The following is a 23,841-nucleotide window of genomic DNA, read 5'->3' as shown; positions in this document are numbered from 1 at the left end:
GAAAATATATATAAATATATATATATATATATTTTAATATATATATAATAATATATAATATATATATTTATATATATATATATTATATATATATCTTATATATATATTTATATATATATATAAATATATATATATATATATATATATATATATATAAACAAATCAACCAAAAATAATCATAAAATTGTATTTCGAGCACTCTGGTTTACTACGCACAAATCCAAGATTATATATATATATATATATATATATATATAATAATATATAATATATTATAATATATAATATATTTTATATATTTAATATATTATTAATAATTATTTATAATATATATATATATATAATTATATAGATGTATATATATATATATATATAATATATATATAATATATATATATATATAATATATATATAATATATATATTATAATATATACGCCATTTATTGTATGTTGCATTAACTTACTGCATATTCGTGGGCGAGATACAAAATTTGCCGAGGTACAAAATTTGTTCAATACTAATTATTATACAGTAACCATGAATTTTATAGTGATACTGAAAATACTTTTCAAATCGCAGCAATATCAACACATAATACATCTTGGCATTTCTACCAAACTCAATGGTAACTGTTACTTCTCAATTTTTCGACCTTAAAGGGCTATATTTCTTAATATTTTAGGTACTTAACGAAGCAATCGAGCGGCTATCTTTTATTGATTCATTTAAGAGGCTCTCAAGTCTCAAATTGCAACCTGATTGTCGTATATTAAAACCGGAATAGCGACATTTAATACAGCAACGGATACCAGTCTTCTAATTAAAACACAGGCGACAGTCATTCGCATTACAAAATTTAATATTGGCTTAAAGTCTTCATATTGCACGCATATAAAAAGATATTCTCATTCCCTAACGATGCTGATATTTCCTATTTTTAAATAAAGATTAAAATCCGTATGTATAAAATATAAGTAACTTTCATGACAGCGAAGAAAAATATCAAAACCAGCGTAGACAGCTGTTAAAAGAGAAATGAAGTCTAACAAGTCCTGACAATTCACAGCTTTGTACCATACTAGCGGTGGTTCCTTTACAGCAAAAATTCTGAGCAGATGATCCTTTGATAGGAAAATATTAATTTGTACTGTATGTACAAAAATGATTAATTCCCAACTTAGCTCGAGCCACTTACTGCATGGATATAATATACATGATTGGAAACAAAGATTGTTGCTAGAATAGTACTCACTCGACCCAACTGTTTCAATGATCAGTTTCAAAGTTATTCTCTTCGATTAACGATCATCTTTTGAAGTTTCTTTTGTAATATCCCTTCGAATGTTTGTTTCGACTGATCCCATAACAACGAATTTTGTCGCGATCAAAGATGTTGCGAAATAATTGTGAATAAATTTCACATGGACGGTTGCACATGCATTGGAGACGTTATTGTTACCGGTTATTTTTTAATGACCCGTGCAGTGGCCGTTTACGTCCTACTTGCTATATTTGTTTGTTATTCACGAATAAAAGAATTCACTAGCAACATAAATCTCGACGAAATATGACGTTTCATAGCCTGCCTTTCCCTATTTCGCTTTCACATGGTGTTGTATGTTGTAATGATTGTGGGCTGAACAATTTCGTGCTCTCTTCTCAACCTCAATGCTGCAACATTTCAACGAACAGCAATATTGCAATCTGATCAAGTTTTTATGCGTCTGTTATACAGTGTCTCCCCCGATGATTTCTAGAATCGGCTTTCAGATTTGTCCAAATTCGTAACGGCGCCACTGCTACTAGCCTATATCGTATAAGGTGCTGCATAACGAGTTGCTAAAATGCAGGGTTGCTTACTGCAACAATAAATGTGGAAATTGGAATGTGGTTTTCACAGTCCAATCTCCAATCTCCAAACCTCATTCGTATTGGTAATGATAGGGATTGCACAATGTCAACAAAATTACAGGTATTTGTTTCAGAGATTTTTATAGAGTAATATACTCGATAATACAGCCAGTTATATTGACACGTTTTAATTATTCTAAAAATCCAACGATTACAGCTTGGAAATGCGCCTGCTTTGGAAAACGGTGCTTTTTACAATGGATTTTAATCAAAACGCTCATGTTAGTTAAAAAATACTGGGAATTTATAACAGTTGTTCTGCTACGGACATAACAGTAATGTAGACGACCATGAGATAGCCGGACACACGGTGTACGAAAAAAACCCTTCAATTGTATGTATTAACAAAAAAACTACAGATTTCTCAAAATACAAGGTACATCATGCGAAAATACTCTATCAAAAAGATAACAAAACAATAATGACAAAAGTAAATTGACAACCTATGTATATAGCTATATCACGAAAACACAGTAAGGTTAAAGCAGTTTTTTATCCTTACTTCGAAGTTCATCCTTCATGCAGGTTAGAAATTAAAACCCATTGTTTGTTCTTAACATTGTTTATCGATAATTTAACATAATAACTGCATGCAGCATAACAATAAGACATGTAGCTAAAATCTGAAGCGTGGCAAAATCAAAACTCAGCTCGTCGTATGTTTGAAAACTCCAGGGCAAACCATAATGCTCCAACAAGCCAACATACAAACTGACCGAGACAAAAGCACAAAAGTTCCGTCACGGTGAAAATATAAGATGAAATTAGACGGCCCAGCAAGTTTCCTAAGTGAAGTGCAGCGATTGACAGAGACTGATAAAAAGCAGCCTTATTTGGATCGGTGATATACGACAGGACTGAACAACACAAAGAAAATGAGAAGAATAGCATTCCAAGACAGATGTAAGGAAGGAGAACATAACCACCGTGTGCACCTAACCCACTGTTCCAACTAAAAGCAATATAGGTTAACAGCCATATTGCAATTACCTGCATCATCATTGAAAAAAGTAACATTTGCGCTTCATCGTAATATTTTGCGGCAATATAATACCCGAGGAACAGAACCATGCAAAAGACAGAGCTCAGCAAGAACAGCATTTTTACATGAATGAATCGAAGGTGGAAGTGTTCTTGCGCAAGCAAGGGAACGTAAAAGGTAACAGTACTGGAGTAGAAGAAACATAATATAACGAGGTAAAACATGAGAAAAATTGTACTGTAAGAACCATATTTTTGTGATTTAACCCCATCTTTTGTAGCCGGAAGAATGCAATCATCTTCATTGTGATCCTGACCATCACTACAATCACCGCGTTCATGCCCATCACCACCACCATCATCATTATCATGTTCATCAACACCACCACCATCCTTATCATTGCCATCAACAACCATATGTTGGTCTTGATCACTTTTATCAACTGTAACCTTTGTTGATCCAAACTCACTGGGAAACCACAGAGAGACTACAAACATTCCCAACCATAAAAGTGAAAGAACGATTCCAGGTGAGTTACCAGCGTCGATCTTCCAGCCAAAGATATTCACATTAAAGATCAAAAACACGCTGACTGCCGGGCCCAAGAGGGTTCCCACGGTGAAAACTCCATCCAATATTAAGAAGACTTGTGTTCGATGTTTCTGTGGTGTGTACAATATTATTTGCCCATAGACGACCCCGATAGAACCATCCGTGAGCCCGCCCAAAATTCTTCCAATTAGTGGAAAATATGCCGAGACTGGAATTGCATACAATATATATGCAACAAACTTCAAAAATAGACTGACGATAATAATACATCTACTGTATCCAAGTCTATCCGCCAATTCGCCGAGGATAGGGCTGGACGGGAGTGCACTAAATTGGAAAGCAGACATGACAAGTCCGAGAAAAAGCATATTCTGTCCAAGAGATTTGATATAATACCAAGCTGTCGGTGCGATAAAGTATTCTTCTGCCCCATCTATGAATTGGCGTATAATCATTGCGAAGAATATCCATGTCTTCAAATATGTTATTTCCATATCTAATTGCACTGCAGAAAAGAAAGAGAAACGATGCTTTTATAATTACAAAGTAGATTAAATGTTAAATTAATTTATAAGCTAAAGCCACTTACCAAAGCGCAAGTACCCGAGTGTTCTAAACCAATTGAGTCATTTATCGCAGGGAATAAGTGGTAAAGATGTCTGTGAATAAATGAGTAAAATTAGTTCAATAATATGTCCACGGATACAAAATTAATGCAACGTCAAACGTCGATTTTGCAAGTGCGAAAACCAAAGACAAAGTAGTCAAAGTATAACAAGAACATTTTATATTCTGTCACAGTTTCACAAAGGATTGGTTTTAATAAAGAACGTTAAGTAAATGATAAGGGAATGGAAACATTGAGAAATTACATGAGCTGTAAGAGTTCAGGTTAGCATGCAGTAATTTATTAAAGAAAATATTTTCCGTTTTTCTATACAGCTCTAAAAATACGCGTGGAGAGCGTGGGAGATTCTCATTTGAATAGTGTATAGGTATTTTCAAGAGAAAATGTATCATAATTTTTGTCTGATAGCATCAATTTCCATACTTGAAAATTACGTTGCCATATCGCAAATATTGCACCACAAGTTTAAACGCAACGTAAAAAAGTTTAACATTTACATTATTAAAATAAGGCTCAAAATTTATTTCCTCCCTCGAGAGTGCTTCTTCACCCAAAAGACTACATAAGGTCGACACTTTCTAGACTTTATTCTAGAAAGTATGAGAGAACATGTATATTTATATATATATATATATATATATATATATATATATATATATATATATATATATATTTATATATATATATATATATAAATATACATATATATATATATATATATATATATATATATATATATATATATATATATATATATATATGCAACGAAAATGGGGTTCAGTATTTTTTAGTTAACTGATCAACAAAAACCAATCAGTTTGAATGCAACTCAATTAGCGTATAAAATTTATGAAAAAGTAGAAAAAAAATGAAGAGGGGCTAAAAAACAAATATCAATATATTTTAAAGCATCTAAATTTGAACGACAAATTCGGACATCAAAAGTGGGATGGACATATCAGTATTATTTATTCGTGTACATGTTCACAGACTGTAAAAAGAATCAATTTGAGAATAAATGAACAAATTAATTATTAGTACATTCAATGACATTTGAATATAACCCCACCCTCACTCACTCATCAATCTTGCGACGCCACTGTAGAACATCATTAATTACACTCAATTCAGTGCAAATACTCTTATTAATTAAATACATTTATTTTGTAATGTTTGGCAAATACTGCAATTCCATGGGCTAAAAGTGGTGCTATTTGAACAAAAAGTTGCTTGGACAAAAGAATATTACAATTCACGAGTCTTTACTATCTAATTTCCACTTCTATGAAAATGTCGTGGTCTCATGATTCTCACCATCAAATCTGTGTTTCACAATAAAACTCTGCTCGCAAGAATACAATCTTAACAATGTCAAACTTTTATTGGGAAATCTATTACAAAAATTAGATTTTCTGATCGCTTTGGTATTATCAATTATCAAAAGTAAAGCAGCTAGTGATTTCCAAAATTGTGTTAAATGTAATTTGTCTAAGTTTGTATTAATAGACATCGAGGTCGGTGCATTTTGGACGGAAGCAACGCTAGTTTGTCTCTATGCGTGACAATTTGGTAGATGCCTACTTCCCATGAATGCAGCATGTTGAACACAAAGATACTCATATGAATAATTAATTTTTAATGTGATGGATATAATTATAGAAACTAGAACGACTTGAGCTTTCAAAGACGCTAAAAATTCAAGTATTCAAGTATTCATGTAGTTGAAATTTCCAAAGGAAAAGCATAGTTTTGAAATTAAAGCACGATTTTAAAAAAGAAAATACATATTTTATATAAGGTCTTTAAGCTTGACCCTGTATAGATAATCCGGAAATAGCAAAACTTGATATTTAACATTTTAATAACCGGTCTTTCACGACACGGTTGAAATGCAACAGAGGCTGTGCAAACAGAAAGGAAAAAAAAATGACGACAAAAAACGCTGCTCGTTATTTGCGTGTAGTTATTAGCTACAAACTTTCGAATGAAGATGCCACCTTGCACAGAAAGAGCTTTTACAAAGGTATTAAATTTCTGATAAATTTTGTATGAGATATGACGGATTATAATAAAAAATTGACGTGATTGGCTGTTATACTTAACGTGCTGCATGCAGCGTTCTCGCACTTACCTAACATTAGGAAATGCCGAGTTCAGACTAAAGGCTCTGATTTGATTTCTTTACATAATGATAGTTATGCTAAAATACGGTGCTTTGCTTCTGGGAATTTTGTGCGTTCTGGAAATTTATGTTGATAAAATAATCTGCAAGCATTCATCAACTATAAAGACTCCCTGATTTACATGCTTTTATCCAAGCCCCGTTATTGTTTCTCTCTGTGTATTGCAATTTTGCAGACAATTATATTTCGGTATGTTTTATCGAATAGTTGTCTAATATTAAAGCATATTCTAATTTTCATTTGTCGTTGAAGATGAATTATCAAACTTTTTCATATTCAATTTACCCAATTCAAACTAATAAAATAGTTTGGGACCTTAATTTTGAGGAATAAATATACACTAGCGGTGTACTGATTAGAGTACTTTGAAGCCGGTACCACTCGAAGTATGTACAGATATAGGGTAACCTAAGTACCATTATCATAATTATCAAGTGGCGTTACGTAACGATACAGATGTAATGCTGACTGCTACCGGATTAGATTGAAAACAAAATATTCAACAAGTTCAGAAGCAACAAAGTTCACAAAATTGAGGTACGATAATTGCAATACCCATTATGTTTCCACTTCTATTATGAAAATCTCGTGGTCTTATGATTCTGACCATCAAATTTGTGTTTCACAATAAAACTCTGCTTGCAAGAATAACAATCTTAACAATAGGAAACCTTTATTTGGAAATATACTGGAAATGCATGCATGCAGCAACCCCTCGCTATTTTGAACCAAGTACACAATTTCCTAAGTTAACATGACCTAAACTTATATTATGAAATGACACAAAACTCAAATCAGTCTTATTATATTTATCGAGCATATTCAGTATAGCTAATGTTTGCATCATTCAATACAAAAATAATCATGAAGCTGGTGTAAACATAGCCCGTTCAATTTTGCTGCATTATACCATGCCAGCGATTAAGTAACCGTTTAAAATCGAAGTTTCAAACGATTAAAACAGTACAAAATCTTTACAGACAAAAAAATATACAAAGTTGAAAATTTAACAAATAAACGGCATACAAAGCTGAAAAGTATACAAATACGGCTCATCCTTTAATACCGCGAAACAAATACGAAATAAACAAAGTAAGTACGTACCCTTTGAAAACATTTATAAGCTTGCAGATTATGAATTATCTTCTTACATGGCTTTGTCTTGACTGTATTTATGTTCATCTTTGCTACCTGTCATGCTTCATATATCTTTTTTCTTTCGTTTTAATTCTTTGCACAAAGTTTATGAAACGTTTTTACAAAAATGTTTACGAATTACGAAAAAACAGTTAAATTGCTGACGTTCTCATTGAAATACAAACTTTCTGTCTTAGCCAATCAGAAGGTTTGTTGATTACGAGACGTTACTCGCGCATGCGCATAACTTACAAAACCACCCAACGTCGACCGTCCGTTCCGGGTTCCGGATGTAATTCTTAATCTCCGAGCGGATTTAGTACTCTCGAAGGCGCTCCGCGCCTGCTCGGGGATCACAAAAATTAGATCTTCCGATCCGCTTATATTGACAATGCTTTTGTAACATCGATTATCGAAAGTAAAGCAGTGATTTCCGAACTTGTGTTAAATGTAATTTGGCAAGTTTGTATTAATAGACATCGAGGTCGGTGCATCCTTGTGTTATACGTTTTGGATGGAAGCAACGCGAGTTTGTCTCTATGGATAACAATTTGGTAAATGCTTAGTTCCCATGAATGCAGCATGTTGAACACAAATATACTCATATGCATAATTCATTTGATGTGATGGATATAATTATGGAAACTAGAACGGTTAGGCATACTTCGACTTAAGCTTTCAAAGTCGCTTATAATTCATGTATATTCGTGTAGTTGAATTTTCAAAAGAAAAGCAAACTGTGAAATTAAACCACAATTTTAAAAAAGAAAATTTCAAAAAAGAAAATACAAACATGCCCCTCTAGAAATTGTATCGACAGAGCGAAACCTGATATTTAACATTGTAATAGAGGTGTTTCTTCACGTCACGGTTGAAATGCAACACAGGCTGTACACACAGAAAGGGAATAAAATGACGACAAGCAACGCTGGACGTTATTTTCGTGTAGTTGGATTCCGTCCTTGAAGATGGATTATCAAAATTTAGTCCAATGCAATGTAACAAATTCAAACTAATAAAATAGTTTGCAATCTTCGCTGTTGGACAACACACCTTAATTTGAGCAGTAAACATACTAGCGGTGTGTTCTGATAAGAGTAATTGGAAGTACCACTCGAAGTACATAGGGTAACCTAAGTACCATTATCATATTATAGGTGGCGTTACGTAACGATACAATTGTTATGCAATGCAGACTGCTGCCGGATTAGCCTGAAAAAAAATTCTGAACAACAAGTTCTGAAGCAATAAAGTTCACAAAATTGAGGTATAATATTACTTTGAAAAACAAACAGAACTGTTTTGCTATGTTAAGTATAACATGCACCCTGGCATTCATGATTATTTTACCGGACCCTATATTGTTTCTCATTTTCTTTTGAAAACCAGTATGTGGCTCATAAGGCTATTGTGTGATCTTTTAAATATTAAGGTTTTACCCGCACACTTCTCTGTTTTAAAAGACCTCGACTTTATAAAAGGTGTTTCGTCCCGTGACAAAAATTCTGACAAAATTTCAGAATTCATTGAAACGATTAAAAACATTATATAGTCGTATCAAAAGTAAATTATTTTTTTAATAAAACAAAGAATTACCTTCAAGTTATAACTGCATATAGACCTCAGTTACTGGGTTGGGATGGATTATCCAAAAGATTTCCCTGGATGAGACAAATCTCAGCTCCGATTTGGACGTGTTGCTTGCCATAAGCCAAGTGAACATCTGCCTAGTGGGTGCGGTGATAATCTTTCCACTAAAGAAAAAGAACACCACGCATGCGCAATGAAACCAGACAATGTCACATGTGAATATCGAACTCTTATTGGATGAGGCAGAGCATGATATCAGGAATTATTATATACACAAGCGCCAAATACGAGGTATGCTGCAATCTCATTGGTTGGCTACTAGACAGATATTACCTCATATATCTGTCTAGTAGAGAAAGTAAACAAAATGGCCGAATGATTTGAGGAGTTGAGTGAACAGAAATCCAAGCTTTAGTTGATAATAGCACACCAGTTTGTGTATATAAAAAGTACTATCAGCTCATATACGACTCGAGTTCGCAGAATAACTGCTAATTATTCAGACCAAGGTCAATTTTTACTGCTGAAGCGAAGCTCAGGTTAGCATTGTTTAACGTCTGAATAATTCTTTATTTTATGCAAATGTAGAATCCAATAATCGTCTTAATTTTTATATATTTATTTAAAGACATCGGATGCAATATCTATCAATCCGAAAAAAGTAATTAGCTATTGAATGGACGCTGTTGAACATTGTTGCATGAGAAAGTTAATTTTCATCCGTACGCATTTTTACGTGAATACAAACGTAAATTAAAAATGTTTAATCTAACAACGGCAGAGTTGAGATTATTTTCCCTTTTGTCTCGATTTTTTATGTTGTAAAAAATTGCTCGTCAACGGTGTCAACACTACTTCCCACATTCAAAGTTACTACAGCTAATAAAGTCCTGCTCAGATCTCAACCGTTTACTCAAGGCCAGTAGAATTGTAATAGTTCTCATCTATAATGACATGCAAACTTTCAAAATTCAAGCTTCATCGATCAGCTTTGGAAATTCTGTTTTCATGATCTTCAATTCTCTCAAAACTAGTAGCAAGCATTGAGATTATTTTGCCTTTGGTCTTGATTTTTTATGTTGGAAAAAAATGCTCAACAATGTTAGGTGTAACACTGCTTCTCTCGTTCAAAATTACTATGGCGAATAAATTCTTGCTCAGATCTCTTACTCAAGGCCAGTAGAATATAGTAATAGTTCTCATCTATAATGACATGCCAACATTCACTCGAGTAGTGCGTAAAAAGGCATTCAGCTGTGTAATATATTGTTGCCGTTATCGTTGCTATTTTCTGGATTATCTGAATGCTTCCGTACTTGAACTTCGTATAATCCATATTGTTTCGATACTGAAGCTAAATTACACGGCATTGTATATAGTTCTCTGTTTCCTGTGATTTTTTTTCTTCATATGAGGATCAAACAATAGTTAGCAGCTAGGCTAACTGTTTAGCATGAATTTGATACACATTCGGTATGGAAAATAATAAATCTTTATTCACCGAAACATTGTTAGTTCTGGAAATATCTTAATGTGTTAATTCTATTGTTGTTGGCAATGAAAAATTGCAAGCTAGAGCACCATTTTTTTATACTTTCGCGATGGCAAGTTAGCAAACAGATAAAAAAATTACTATTGACATCAGTACCGATAATCCGGAAAATCTGCCTACCGAATACAGAAGTGGCAGAAAATGCGCGAATGTTTTCCGGCGACAAAAATGTTGCAATATAAAGGATATAAATGAACGGCAGGACTAGAAGTTATAGGTGTAATTATTTATTACTTTAATTGGTTATTTATATTGTTTTATCAGTTTTTTTACTGCATTACCATTAAGGCAAAGTGGTATAGTTATTTATCACGTTGAAAGCATGCATGTAGAACGCTTGTTGACAGGAAATTACATAAACCTATGACAATGCAGAAATTACATAATACACTAGAAACTTCAGTGTTCCCTTACCTACAAAAAAACAACCAAGCTAATTGTAACATACAGTATTTTATACTAGTGCAGTTGCAATCCTATAATTTTACACAATTATGCAAATTAGTTGCGGAAATCTGCATATTCCATTTCCACGATCTTAGCCGATGGTTTAATGTTTCAATGAACCTTCGCGGAAACCATGCAGCATTTAGTTAAAAATCGTAAACCTACCTGCCTATCAAACTGACTATACTTTCATACTATAAAGCAGTTATAACAATCCAACTTAAAGGCAATAAATTTAGAAGTGTTTGTTAATTTTAAGAGCAGTGACCCTCAACATTAAAAACATTTATAGATTATTGTTGTAAAGCTTTCAACACTGAGATGAGCTTGTTTCTCAATATCAATTTAGATGCGCAAAGTTGGCATTCCAATTTTTTCACCTTGTTTCGGCCTACATATGTTAAGCGTATATTGAGCTTATTATGAGCAGTGCAAAAAAAAGCCAAACCAGCTTTTCATAAATACACGTTTCATGAACTTGTTCTAGAGATTCCGAAAAAAATTTGCATTCGAAGAAATGGACTTTTACAGGCAGAAAAATAATAGGATACGGCTACATGCACTGCCACATGAAAGTTGTGACAGCCAAGAAAAATACACTAAGTGATTTCCTCCTTGTCTCGGAAGAGTGGTTAGAAATATGTTTTTTATATTATTATAAAACTCTATAATAGTATCTGGATCTCGGTACTGAAACTCAGTGAAAAAGACACGTGATCTTTTCATCTGGGGAATGTTTGAAGACGCAAACAGCAGATAAAAATATAGAATACAATCATATAGTCTGCATCGGGTGCTTTCAAAGCAAACTCAAAGAAAAGGCCAGATATTACAAATGTCTTTGACACTTACATAATTTCTTAGAATGCATAAAATTAATAATCACATATTAAACTTGCCTATTTTTGTTTCCGAATGGAAGAAAATATGTTCTTCTACGTTTCAAGAAAATGTCGGTTTTGACAAGTGATTTTCCCAAAAGATTCCTCCGGATATGGCTGTCATGGTCTGGAGCAGCAGGACTTCGTTTTTACCGACAAATCTTTCGATAATCAGATTTATACAAGATACGTATATATTGTTTATAGGAATTTCATATTTTGAAGGATTATTAAAAATGGCGCGGAAACGATGAAAGGATAGTATCCATTCTTCCTAGATGGTAAATTGTCAAATGATGATGTTCCATTAAAGATTTGTGTCTTGAGACAACAGAAATTATTCCAAATCCTGACACGAATCTTTACTCTGAAGCTGACAAAGCTAGGGATTCAGGTGGACAGTGATATTTAGTTGCTGTGAATATTGATACTGCTTTTCTGGCACAAAGGTGCTAGGCCAAAAATGTCACCATGTAATGTTCCTACAGTTCTCTTTTATAGTTCTGCTAATATGTCCCTATATGGTAAATTGTGAAATGATAATGTTTCATTAAAGATCTGTGTTTTGAGACAACATGAATCCTTACTCTGAACCTAACAAAGCTAGTGATTCAGGTAGACATTGATATTAATAATTAGTTGCTGTGAAGATTAATAATTTTTTTCTGGCACAAAGGTACCAGGCTAAGAAAGTCGACACCATGAAATGTTCCTTTGTCTCTCTTTTATAGTTCTGCTAATATGTTTTCTGTGTATCATTTCAGTGCTGGAGATTGCCGCAAGGCATTGACAGATTGTTTGATTTTTAATTTGGAGATAACAGCTAAGGAATAGGGATGCATGAAGCTAGTATATATATATATATATATATATATATATATATATATATATATATAAATATATATATATATATATATATATATATATATATATATATATACACAGGAATGAATTATAGCTATGCAATAAAGGTATAAAGTGTGTATGTTTTCCATATCACTAGTCGCTAACCACTACAGATATTGCTGCAGAGCTATAAAATATACAGTACGTACTTGCGATCAGTCGATTACACGAATTCATACTCATAGTTTGACATTTTGTATAATCTTCATACATTCTTGTTATATCTGTGGCATAGTTTAGATGCTATAAGTTATTTCTGGTTTTTTCGAGAAGTCTTTGCTTTGGAAGCCTCAAATAAAGAAGGCTTTTATTAAAAGTGTTTACCTCTTGAGGTCTGAAAGATTAATTTTATTTTCAAGTAATACAATACTTGTTGCTGCGCTTTGTTAATATGCTAATGACACGGGCGGGCAATTCTATGACATAGAGAAAATTCTAACATTGTGATATATGTATGTACGAATATGCCTCATATATATATTTTATCTCATGGTAGATTATATACGTGTAAACTGCTGACCATATACTTGTGCAACTGAAGTTCATTTAGCATTGTGAGTAGTTTAAATTAATACGCATGAAATAAAGTGAAAAAATACTAATTTTGCCTGAAGTGAATTTTTATGTGACCTATACTATTAACAATTATCCAATTTGCATTAACAGTTTAGAGATACACATGCATAATCTAATATATCATGAAACATGTCAACTGAACATCTGAATTGGGATATTGTTACCTCCTTTAGTCCTTGTCTTTGCATGAAGTGGATCTACTGAAGGCGCCAACTAGACTCTTCTCCCGCAAAGATGAATCATATATTCTCCTCGTTATATCCGCCAGTGTCTGGAGCTTTTCCGGCAGTGGCGTACTGGAGACGATAATTTGGGGGGGGGGACATATTCATATTTTCATGTTAACAGACCTGTAAAGGCAATGTGTTGGAAAAGAACATCATCTTGCACCACATGAATATATGAAAATATGTGCCCCCCAATTATCGTCTCCCGTACGCCACTGTTATCCGGTATTTTCCGTCACGGAGAATTGGTTCGATATTGTGGCTGAGAGGCACAGTCTTTCCTTCATTTCGTTGAACACAAGTATTTTCCTGTTTACTGTGATCTTTTTATTCGTATTAGCCTGGTGCTAAGTAGGAAAAAATACGGTGTCGGTCGGTAATAGCACATGCACAAACGTCAGTTTAAAGCATAATTTTGCTCAAGTTCCTTACTTGCGATCATTAGAAATGTCGTCTCACTCGTCTGTTGATAAATCGTTAACGTTTAAAGTGATAAAAAATATTCTCAAATTATGCATGTAATGTCCAAGTACGTACACTTTGAGAAGCCATAGTTGAGGCTTTTCTGCCACAAATACCGATGGAAATGCATTAAGTTTTTGTGAAGACATTCGGTTCTCACTGCTTGTAAGCTTTCTTTAAATGCGCTTCAAGTGCCACGTGCTCGTCGGTAAAACTTTGGTATTGCAACCCCTCCTCCCCAGTTAAGATAGGACATTGTAAAGACGTAAAACTTAAATCTGGCAAAACATTGTAAAATTACAGGGTGTCCCATGCAATGGGAATTTGAATGCATGAACAACGCAGTGGTGTGTAAACAGCATATAGTTATTAGGTTGAGGCATTTAAATAAAACGTCTGGCTTTCAATTGGGTTTATTATAATATTAAGGCAATCAGATTCTAACAAAGGCTTGATTTCATTAGAGGGTCTTTTTTTGCTAATCAGCCTCCTAAGCAAATTACCCAAAAATTACCCGTAATTGCAATAGTGCAAGACCAATACCACTTAAATATGCAAGAATATTAATATTGTTAGGGTTTGCAGTTCATTTAAAATGACTTTAAGGCTTTTAAATTAAGGATTAAGAGCCATTTTCAATCCCAAGAGGTGCTTATATCTATTGCGCTTTAGAGCTGTATTGGTTTTCTCCAGCTCAGATTGTTCCAAATTCATATGAGCATATTTTCATATTCAAAATTTCAATTTTTATATTTATATATAAACGGGATTCAAAGTTTAACAATGAGTGATTTCAATAGTTTTCGTTTTTTTGAGACACCCTGTAGATAAATTTAGGTTAAACGAAACTTACCTGTAAGTTGAAGTTTGAGCGTGATTCTATGAGTCACTGGTGGGAGTGCAGAGTCACAAGATTTTGCTGCTCACGAGATTTTAAAGCGTTGGCTATGAGGCAGAAGCGATATTATACATTGGCAATAAAATGTTTTGTATAAGCTTTTAATGAAATCCCAACACGATAACCATTAACAATTCAACAAATGTAGATATAAAGTTAAGCCTTTCGTTCTAAAAGTTTCGCAGCAAAGCTTTCTTTAACAACAGATTTATCATAATATCTCGTAAAAGTAGACTAAGAATGCCAATCAGCGGCCGCCATAATCACATGCGACGGGAGTACTTTTGCTTTGGCACAGAAAGCAGATGCTGTTCGTGTACTACGGGACGCAAATGTAGTGCTGTCAATGCCTGACATCTTTAAAACCGCTTTCAATCATCTTGAGATTGTATCACGAGATACAGCTGCAAATGGCTTTTGAATACTCAAAAATAATTGGCAAGTTCCACATCGATGAGGTTTTGTTCGTTTTAGATAGGCCATCAGGCAGTTTATCACACACAACTTTAGATCTGGCGGGGAGGCCAAAAGTTCAATGTATGTCTTGTGTCTATTAGGTGCAGATGTTTTAAACAAACTGGTCAACAAAACGACGCATTTTGTCTCACTTAGTACCATATCCTGGACATTCAAACTATGTAATGTGTTATTCCCAAGATTTCGCAGATATTTCAGCACAGTTTCGACATCCCAAACACAGGAATAACGAGGCAGAGTGGGCTTAGTCTTGAATACACCTTTTGATAATCTTTTAACATAGGGGTGTTGTCCAAAAACAGTTTTATCTGATAGTATCAGAAAGGATGATAGGGCGCTCCGCGCCGTTAACCACGCTATAACCAAGACCCCGATCTGCAAGTTAGGCTAAAAATTCTAAGGCAAGCTCGAGAGGAGGCGAAACTGGATTAATCCCTCGGGTATGGCAGAAAACCTCCCATTGTTTGAGCTATACTGTTTTTGCGTAGAGGTTCTCCTTGACTTGAGGATATAATTATTTGGAAGCTTACTCTGGGACACCTACGTTTTCGAGGCGTTGCCTGATAAATGACATGCCAACAGCCACATTGTTTTGTACAGTTGATTAACGTTTTGTGGGTTGTATGGAAGATGAAGTAACTTTTCTCGTGGTGGTATTAACAATGGATGATCCATTAGCATTCGCATTCATTTGGGGTACCAAATTTGTGTTGGCCAATCCGGAACGATCAGCAACCCCGTTGCCTGTTGTTCTTGAATTTTCTGAAGCACTTGCGTTTATTAATCTAAAAGTTGGGAAGAATAAAATGAACTATAGACTTTCCAATTAATGGAAAAAGCATCCACAGCCACTGCTTGTGGGTTGGCATGATACATAACGTTCAGCCCGGTGGTTAAGACGAGAAGCGAATAAATCAATATTTGGTATCAAATTCAACGTTTCCAATACTTTACGAAAGACTGTGGAATTAAGCATCCACTCTGTTTCATCACGTAATTTACGTGACTCTCTGTCTGCAAGGACGTTTTCAATCCCAGGAATGTGAGCGGCTGATAACCAAATTTGGTGACCAACGCACCAATCCCAAATGGTTTTGGTGATTCGATTGCACAAATATTGATGGCTTGTACCCGTATGTGTAATACAAGCTACAGTAGTAGTATTGTCAATTAGAGCCCTGACATGTTTGTTCTGCAACTGAGTCTGAAATGACTGCATTGTATACAGAACCGCAAGCAACTCTAAATAATTTGTATGACAGGTCTGTTCTATTATTGACCAATTCCCCCCACAGGGGAGGTCATTCAATACCCCACCCCGACCAGACAAGGAAGCGTCAGTATTAATCACAATGTCTGGTGTTCCATGACTAACAACATTGTATGCTGTGGGGAGTGAAGCTATCCGCCACTGAAGTTCATCAACAGCATGTTGTGATAGCCTCATATAGCTGTCAAAGTTTGCATAACTTCAGGGCTAGTATCTTATCTTCTTCCAAGGCTCGATAATACAAAGGGCCAAACATAACCCCAGGAAAACTAGATACTAACAGTCCAATTACACGCGACACATCACGAATAAAAATCTTCCTATGTAGATTATACGTCGCATTTTGGTCGCGTCGAATGCAATTTGAACAAAAGATAATGAGATGTTAATGAATCTTAATGAGGTTTATCATCTCATTATCTATTGTTTGAATTGCATTCGAGGCGCGAAAAATGCGACGTATAACCAAGGTCTTAGAAGATCGAGAGTTTGCTGATGACCTAGTATTACTGAGTGAAAAGGCGGCCTTTTCACGCCAGAAATTTCAATCCCCTCAGAACGAAGCTTCTAAAGTAGGACTGAAAGTGAACGCATCCATCACCAAAAAGATGAGGATAAACTCTTTTACTACCACATGAGACATATCATGCATGTAACAAGCCCAAGAATTAAAACGATTTGAGCCCTTCGACTTTCTAGGAGGCATCGTCACCAATACAAGAGATTCAGAACTTCAGAACTTCGGATGAGGATGTAGAGACTAAAATTAATGTAGAAAAGCACAATGCTCTACATGCTCTAGCTATGCTCTACATGATACGGCCTGTTTAGAGATCGCGATATAATTCTTTATTGAAACAACTGAGAAACATCAAATTTGTACATCAACTGAGAAACAAACAACAATTTGAAATTTATTTTTTTTCAAAGACGCCGAGCCTTGGAGTGATAAATACTAGAGGAAAAGGAAAAGGGGACGGCCCAAAACAGTCATTGAAAAGAAAGAAGAAGTCTAAATCGTGGGACCAAATTAAAAAGGCATCAAAAAACGGAGACCAAAGGCGAAAACTAGTTTAAATCTGTTTACTTACGAAATTTAAAAATTTTAACCAAGAATAATAATAAACGTGCACCATTGCAAAAACAGTTAAAATTTCTTTCCTTTACCGCGTGAAGCAATCGTTTGGGGGCATTTTATTTTATGCATTACGGCTGCTATCCATGCCCTTACGTGTTTTTAATGCGCACGTACACATGCAGCACTGTCCAGAAATAACCCAACACTACGGTTGCGGTTCGGTTGCGGTAGACCGATAGAAACCGGCGCAGACCACCGTAAGGGGAAAATACGATCCTGGTTTTCGTTCGCTTCAAAACGGAATGTTATTAACAGCTGAGAACGAGAACTGAATAATCGAATCGAAAACATCTTAAGAAATGTCTGTCAGACCGAGCTCGAGTTCGATCGAAGATATAACATCGTTCTCACCGCAGTTCGACCTCCATTGGTCTGACCTAGGTTAACCGCAGTTTCTGTTAGGTTATTTCTGGACAGTCTCTGTATACGTAAAAGTATAAATCTTTATAACTATAAGTCATATTTGAAATAAATGATTAAAACCAATTAGCTCGACACTGGGTAATAATAAACGCATGGGTGTTAAATAATAAAAATTTGAATAAAACTTTTCTTTCGATAAAATGTCCATCCAAACGTGCAAACTTATACCGATGGTGGCATTCATGGGCGTAGAGTAAGGGAGCTGAATGGATGGAGCTGCCTGAGAAACTTTATAATGAGGCTGGGGATCGGTCGCCTATAGAAACAAGGACTCCCCTGAGAAACATTACTGGGACTTAATGATTGCAAAATTGCAATTGCGAAATACGGAATTTGAATACGCAGCTACTATTTATGTACCCCATGTTGTCACTAATATTTTGGTGTTAATTATATGTGAACACAATAGATTTAAAAATAATTGAAAAATGATAAAAACTTAAAATTTACGTGGCGGGACAAACTCTTCAGCATAGCAACGTACTGTATTAACCATAACGTGTTAATGCAAAAATATATCAAGAAGGAAATTCCCGTCTTATTTAATTATTGAAATTGAAAGCCTGCTAAATTCCTATTTTAATGTATCTAAGGACAGAAGGTGTTGCTAACTAGAAAATTATTATGAATTATGAATGAATAGACGAAAACAAAACTCTACTCCTATGAAATCAAATTCATATTGTTTTAGGTTATTTTTTTGTATAAAAGGAAGGAACTTTCAATAAAAGATAAATGCTGATATTCTGTATTGAAGTATTATATATTTTCTGTTAAATTTAGCAGGAAATGAGGGTTATAGAAGACAAGTGAGCGTGGTTTGTTGACGTTTCCGCAAAATTAATTACAACAGAATACATTCCAAAAAAACAACTTAAAGAAGTTACTATAGTCCTACCACACGCTGGTCGCGATTTACTGACGCGACGCGAATTATCCATATCAAACTTTTTCCCTATTGAGATGAACATTTGCTCAAACTAGTGTCCAGTTTTTTCTATTACAAATGCGCGCCTTGCAAAACAATATGGTGTCTAGACCAAAGCGCACATTATGCAAACCTCAACGTTTTGTCCACGAATTTGCGGTTCGATGTGGAAAAAAATCACTTAAACGGGAGGCGAAAGACAATAACCTTTAAGAGGTTGAGATTAAAGAGATTGATAAAAAAAATAAACGTGTTCGTACGCATTTTAAAGGATACGATTTGCGTTTTGATGAATGGCGACCCTATGGGCTATGGCAAAGATAATATTTTTCCCGTTTCTTCAGCATGAAAAGCCTCGTGTTTTGGCCGCCGCGTCAATATAGACGATAGAGCCGATAATAACAATAACAATAAAACCTTTTGATTAAAATTCGCCCTTACACGCGCAGGTAACTGATGTGAACGATATTAATGTCCCTTATTCCTGCATATTATATGTATGATATATACACAATATATCCATCAGAAAATCGTTAATGTGTACTGCAGCAGCGTAGGCTATTGCCGACGCTATTTATTGCCGACGCAAAATATACACAACTGTGGTATTAAACAGTACTATATTAAAGCATACAAGATGAAAATATAAAAATTTTCTTGCCTGCTTATCTCGTAAGTAAACGGCGGGCCTCCATTCTGATTGTGTTCACATCACCAACAGCAGAGACTGCATTAATGTGTGAACAACATATGCAAATGCCGACCAATGTCGCAAAATACCTACAGTTCATGGCCATCGGTCCGAACCTAATTCACGTTGAATATGTACGAAATTCATATCAAAATACGCGCCAAAACATGTAGATTTCAATTCCGAATGTAAGGAAGAGAAATATTTCGCTCTTATATTAGCAACTTCCGCTCTAAACGGTTATATTTGACCAATATTCTTATATAGCCCGCGACATTCAACCGCCAAAGTCCGGGATACGACGAATCTTTACCAAAAACAATAAAGAATGTGCGGAATAGGTCAAAATTTAATAATCCGTGTTTAAGTGAAAGATAGCTTCAGTTTCTAAGGCACACGAACAGAAAAAGCGCTTATTTGGGACGGGTTTGTATTGCGCACTGCTGGGGGTATATCCTCGCTTGTAACGCGATATAGACTATTTGTAAAGCGAGAGTTTGATATGAGTGTTTTGAAGCAAATAAAATAAATTCTGGAATAAAATTTTGACAACTTTGCACCCTTGATATGGTAAAATGTGCTATCTTTCAGTTATTCCAAATAGTATCATAACAAGATGAAACATAGTTTCTTTTGAAAACTGAAATATTCGGAAAAAGATTGAGGCAAAATTGCAAAAAACCGAGGTCACGAGCATGTAATCACTACCGTTCAAAAAAACGGAAAAAATTATTTGGCGGAATGTTCAGTATTTCACAACGATTATATCCTCTAAATTAATTACGGGTTTAACTGAAAAAAAGCAGAAATATATACGCCATTTATTGTATATTGCATTAACTTAACTGCTAATTAGGCAAGATAAAAAATTTGCCAAGACACAAAATTTGTTCAATACTAATTATTATACAGTAACCATGCATATTATAGGTAGTAATACTGAAAATACTTTTCAAATCGCAGCGATATCAACACATAATATATCTTGGCATTTCTACCAAACCCAATGGTAACTGTTACTTTTCGACTTGAAAGGGCTATATTTCTTGATATTTTAGGTACTTAACGAAGCAATCGAGCGGCTATCCTTTATTGATTCATTTAAGAGGTTCTCAAGTCTCAAGTTGCAACTTGATTGTCGAAGTATTGAAACCGGATTAGCGACATTCAATACAGCAACGGATACCAGTCTTCTGATTAGAACACAGGCGACAGTCATTCGCATTACATGATTCAATATTGGCTTATACGTTCTTCATATTGCACGCATATAAAAAGATATTCTCATTCCCTAACGATGCTGATATTTCCTATTTTTAAATAAAGAATAAATCCGTTGTATTAGGTATAAATAACTTTCAGCGATTAACTTTTTATGACAGCGAAGAAAAATAGCAAAACCAGCGTAAACAGCGGTTAAAAGAGAAATGAAGTCTAATTAGACCGCATGTCCCTGCAATTCACAGCTTTATATACCATATACCTTTATACAGTGGCGTAGCCAGCCTGGCATGCTATGCAAATTTTATGTTATCATCATAATTCATTACTTTAGAAACTCATTGTTTTAAGAGTGAATAAACACCTAAATATTAGAATAGCATGACTAAATTGTCGACTCGCTATGCCACTGCCTTATACCAGCGGTGGTTCCCTTAAAGCAAAAATTCTGAGCAGATGATCCTTTGATAGGCAAATATCAATTTGTACTGAATGTACAAAAATGATAATTTCAAAACTTAGCTCGAGCCACTTACTGGCCATGGATATAATATACATGATTGGAAACAAAAATTATAGCTAGAATAATACTCACTCGACCCAGCTATTTCAATGATCAGTTTCCAAGTTATTCTCTTCGATTAACGATCTTAAAAATTTCTTTTGAAATATCCCTTCGAATGTTTGTTTCGACTGACCCCATGACAAAGAATTTTGTCGCGATCAAAGCGGTTGCTAAATAATTGTGAATGAATTTCACATGGACGGTTGCACATGCATTTGAAACGTTATTGTTACAGGCTGTTTTTTAATGACCCGTGCAGGGGCTGTTTACGTCCTACTTGCTATATTTGGTCGTTATTAACGAATAAAAGAATTCACTAGCAACATAAATCTCGACGAAATATGACGTTTAAAAGCCGGCCTTTCCCTATTTTGTTTTAATATCGTGTTGTATGTTGCAACGATTGTCGGTTGAACAATTTTGTGCTGACTTGTTAACCTCACTGCTGCAACGTTTCAACAAACAGTAATATTGCAACCTGATCAAGTTTTTATACGCGTCTGCTATACAGTGGCTCCCCCGATGACTTCCAGAATCGGCTTTCAGATTTGTCCAAATTCAATGAAAAGGAGGGAGGGTTAACAATTTTGAAAATTACTAAAGCTAGAGAGTAAAAACTAATTTCATCCTGGACCTTTCCCAGAATTTGTTCCTTCAACAAAAATTATTGCGGGCGGCGCCATTGCTACTCTGTCGTATAAGTTGCTGAATAACGAGTCGCTTAAATACAGGGTTGCTTACTGCAACAATAAATGTGGAAATCGGAATGTGGTTTCTCCAAACTTCATTCGTATTGGTAAAATGATAGGGATTGTACAATGTTAACAAAATTACAAGTATTTGTTACAAGGATTTTCAGAGGAATATACTCGATAATACAATGAATTACAGCCAGTTATATTGACACGTTTTAATTGCTCTACAAATCCAACAATTAAAGCTTGGAAATGCGTCTGCTTTGGAAAACGGTGCTTTTTACAGTGAATTTTTTCTTCAAAACGCTCATGTTAGTTAAAAAATACTGAGAATTTATAACACTCATTCTGCTACTGACATAACAATAATGTAAACGACCATGAGATAGCCGGACACACGGTGTACGAAAAAAATTGGTTCAATTGTATGTATTAACAAAAAAACTACAGATTTCTCAAAATATAAGGTGCATCATGCGAAAATACTCTATCGAAAAGATAGCAAAACAATAACGAAAAAAGTAAATTGACAATATATGTATACAGCTATATCACGTAAACACGGTAAGGTTAAAGCAGTTTTTTACCTTTACTTTGCAGTTCATCCTTCATGCAGGTTAATAATTAAAATCCATTGTTTGTTCTTAACATTATTTATCGATATCTTAAAATAATGACTGCATGCAACATAATATAGCTTGTAACTAAAACCTGAAGCGTGGCAAAATCAAAACTCCGTTCGTCGTATGTTTGAAAACTCCAGGGCAAACCATAATGCTCCAACAAGCCAGCATACAAACTGACCGAGACAAAAACACAAAAGTTCCGTTACGGTGAAAATATAAGATGAAATTAGACGGCCCAGCAAGTTTCCTAAGTGAAGTGCAGCGATTGACATAGACTGATAAAAAGCAGCCTTATTTGGATCGGTGATATACGACAAGACTGAACAACACAAAGAAAATGAGAAAAATGGCATTCCAAGACAGATGTAAGGAAGGAGAACATAACCACCGTATACACCTAACCCACTGTTCCAACTAAAAGCAATATAGGTTAACAGCCATATTGCAATTATCTGCATTATCATTGAAAAAGCTAACATTTGTGCCTCATCGTAATATTTTGCGGCAATATAGTACCCGAGGAACAGAACCATGCAAAAGACAGAGCTCACCAAGAACAGCATTTTCACATGAATGAATCGAAGGTGGAAGTGTTCTTGCGCAAGCAAGGGAACGTAAAAGGTAACAGTACTGGAGTAAAAGAAACATAATATAACGAGGTAAAATATGAGAAAAATTGTACTGTAAGAACCGTATTTTTGTGATTTACCACGATCATTTGTAGCCGGAAGAACGCAATCATCTTCATCGTGATCCTGACCATCACTACAACCACCGCGTTCATGCCCATCATCACCACCATCATCATTATCATGCTCATCATCATCACCACCATCATCATTATCATGCCCATCATCACCACCATCATCATTA

The 23,841-nt window shown here is 34.8% G+C and overlaps 2 protein-coding genes across 3 annotated transcripts in view; both read right to left on the bottom strand.

The window, feature by feature from the left end:
• Positions 1-2,384: 2,384 nt before the first annotated feature.
• LOC114533366 lies at positions 2,385-9,121 on the bottom strand. The gene is made up of 3 exons (XM_028554876.1): positions 8,992-9,121; positions 4,037-4,106; positions 2,385-3,952 (listed from the first exon to the last, which is right to left on the bottom strand). Exon 3 carries the CDS (start codon positions 3,939-3,941, stop codon positions 2,553-2,555), a length of 1,389 nt encoding a protein of 462 aa, XP_028410677.1. The 5' UTR covers positions 3,942-3,952; positions 4,037-4,106; positions 8,992-9,121; the 3' UTR covers positions 2,385-2,552.
• Positions 9,122-22,848: 13,727 nt separating this feature from the next.
• Positions 22,849-23,841, bottom strand: part of LOC114533382 — a 44,964-nt gene continuing 43,971 nt past the window's right edge. For both annotated transcript variants that reach the window (XM_028554897.1, XM_028554898.1), the window contains one exon: positions 22,849-23,841. This exon is cut by the window's right edge and continues 661 nt beyond it. In XM_028554897.1, the coding sequence (XP_028410698.1) occupies positions 23,070-23,841 (772 nt within the window). In that variant the 3' untranslated portion in view covers positions 22,849-23,069.

The sequence above is a fragment of the Dendronephthya gigantea genome, unplaced genomic scaffold, assembly GCF_004324835.1.
Source record: "Dendronephthya gigantea isolate DGI-Jeju-01 unplaced genomic scaffold, DenGig_1.0 000089F, whole genome shotgun sequence".
NCBI lineage: Eukaryota > Metazoa > Cnidaria > Anthozoa > Malacalcyonacea > Nephtheidae > Dendronephthya > Dendronephthya gigantea.
This window is presented reverse-complemented; position numbering and strand designations above follow the sequence as displayed.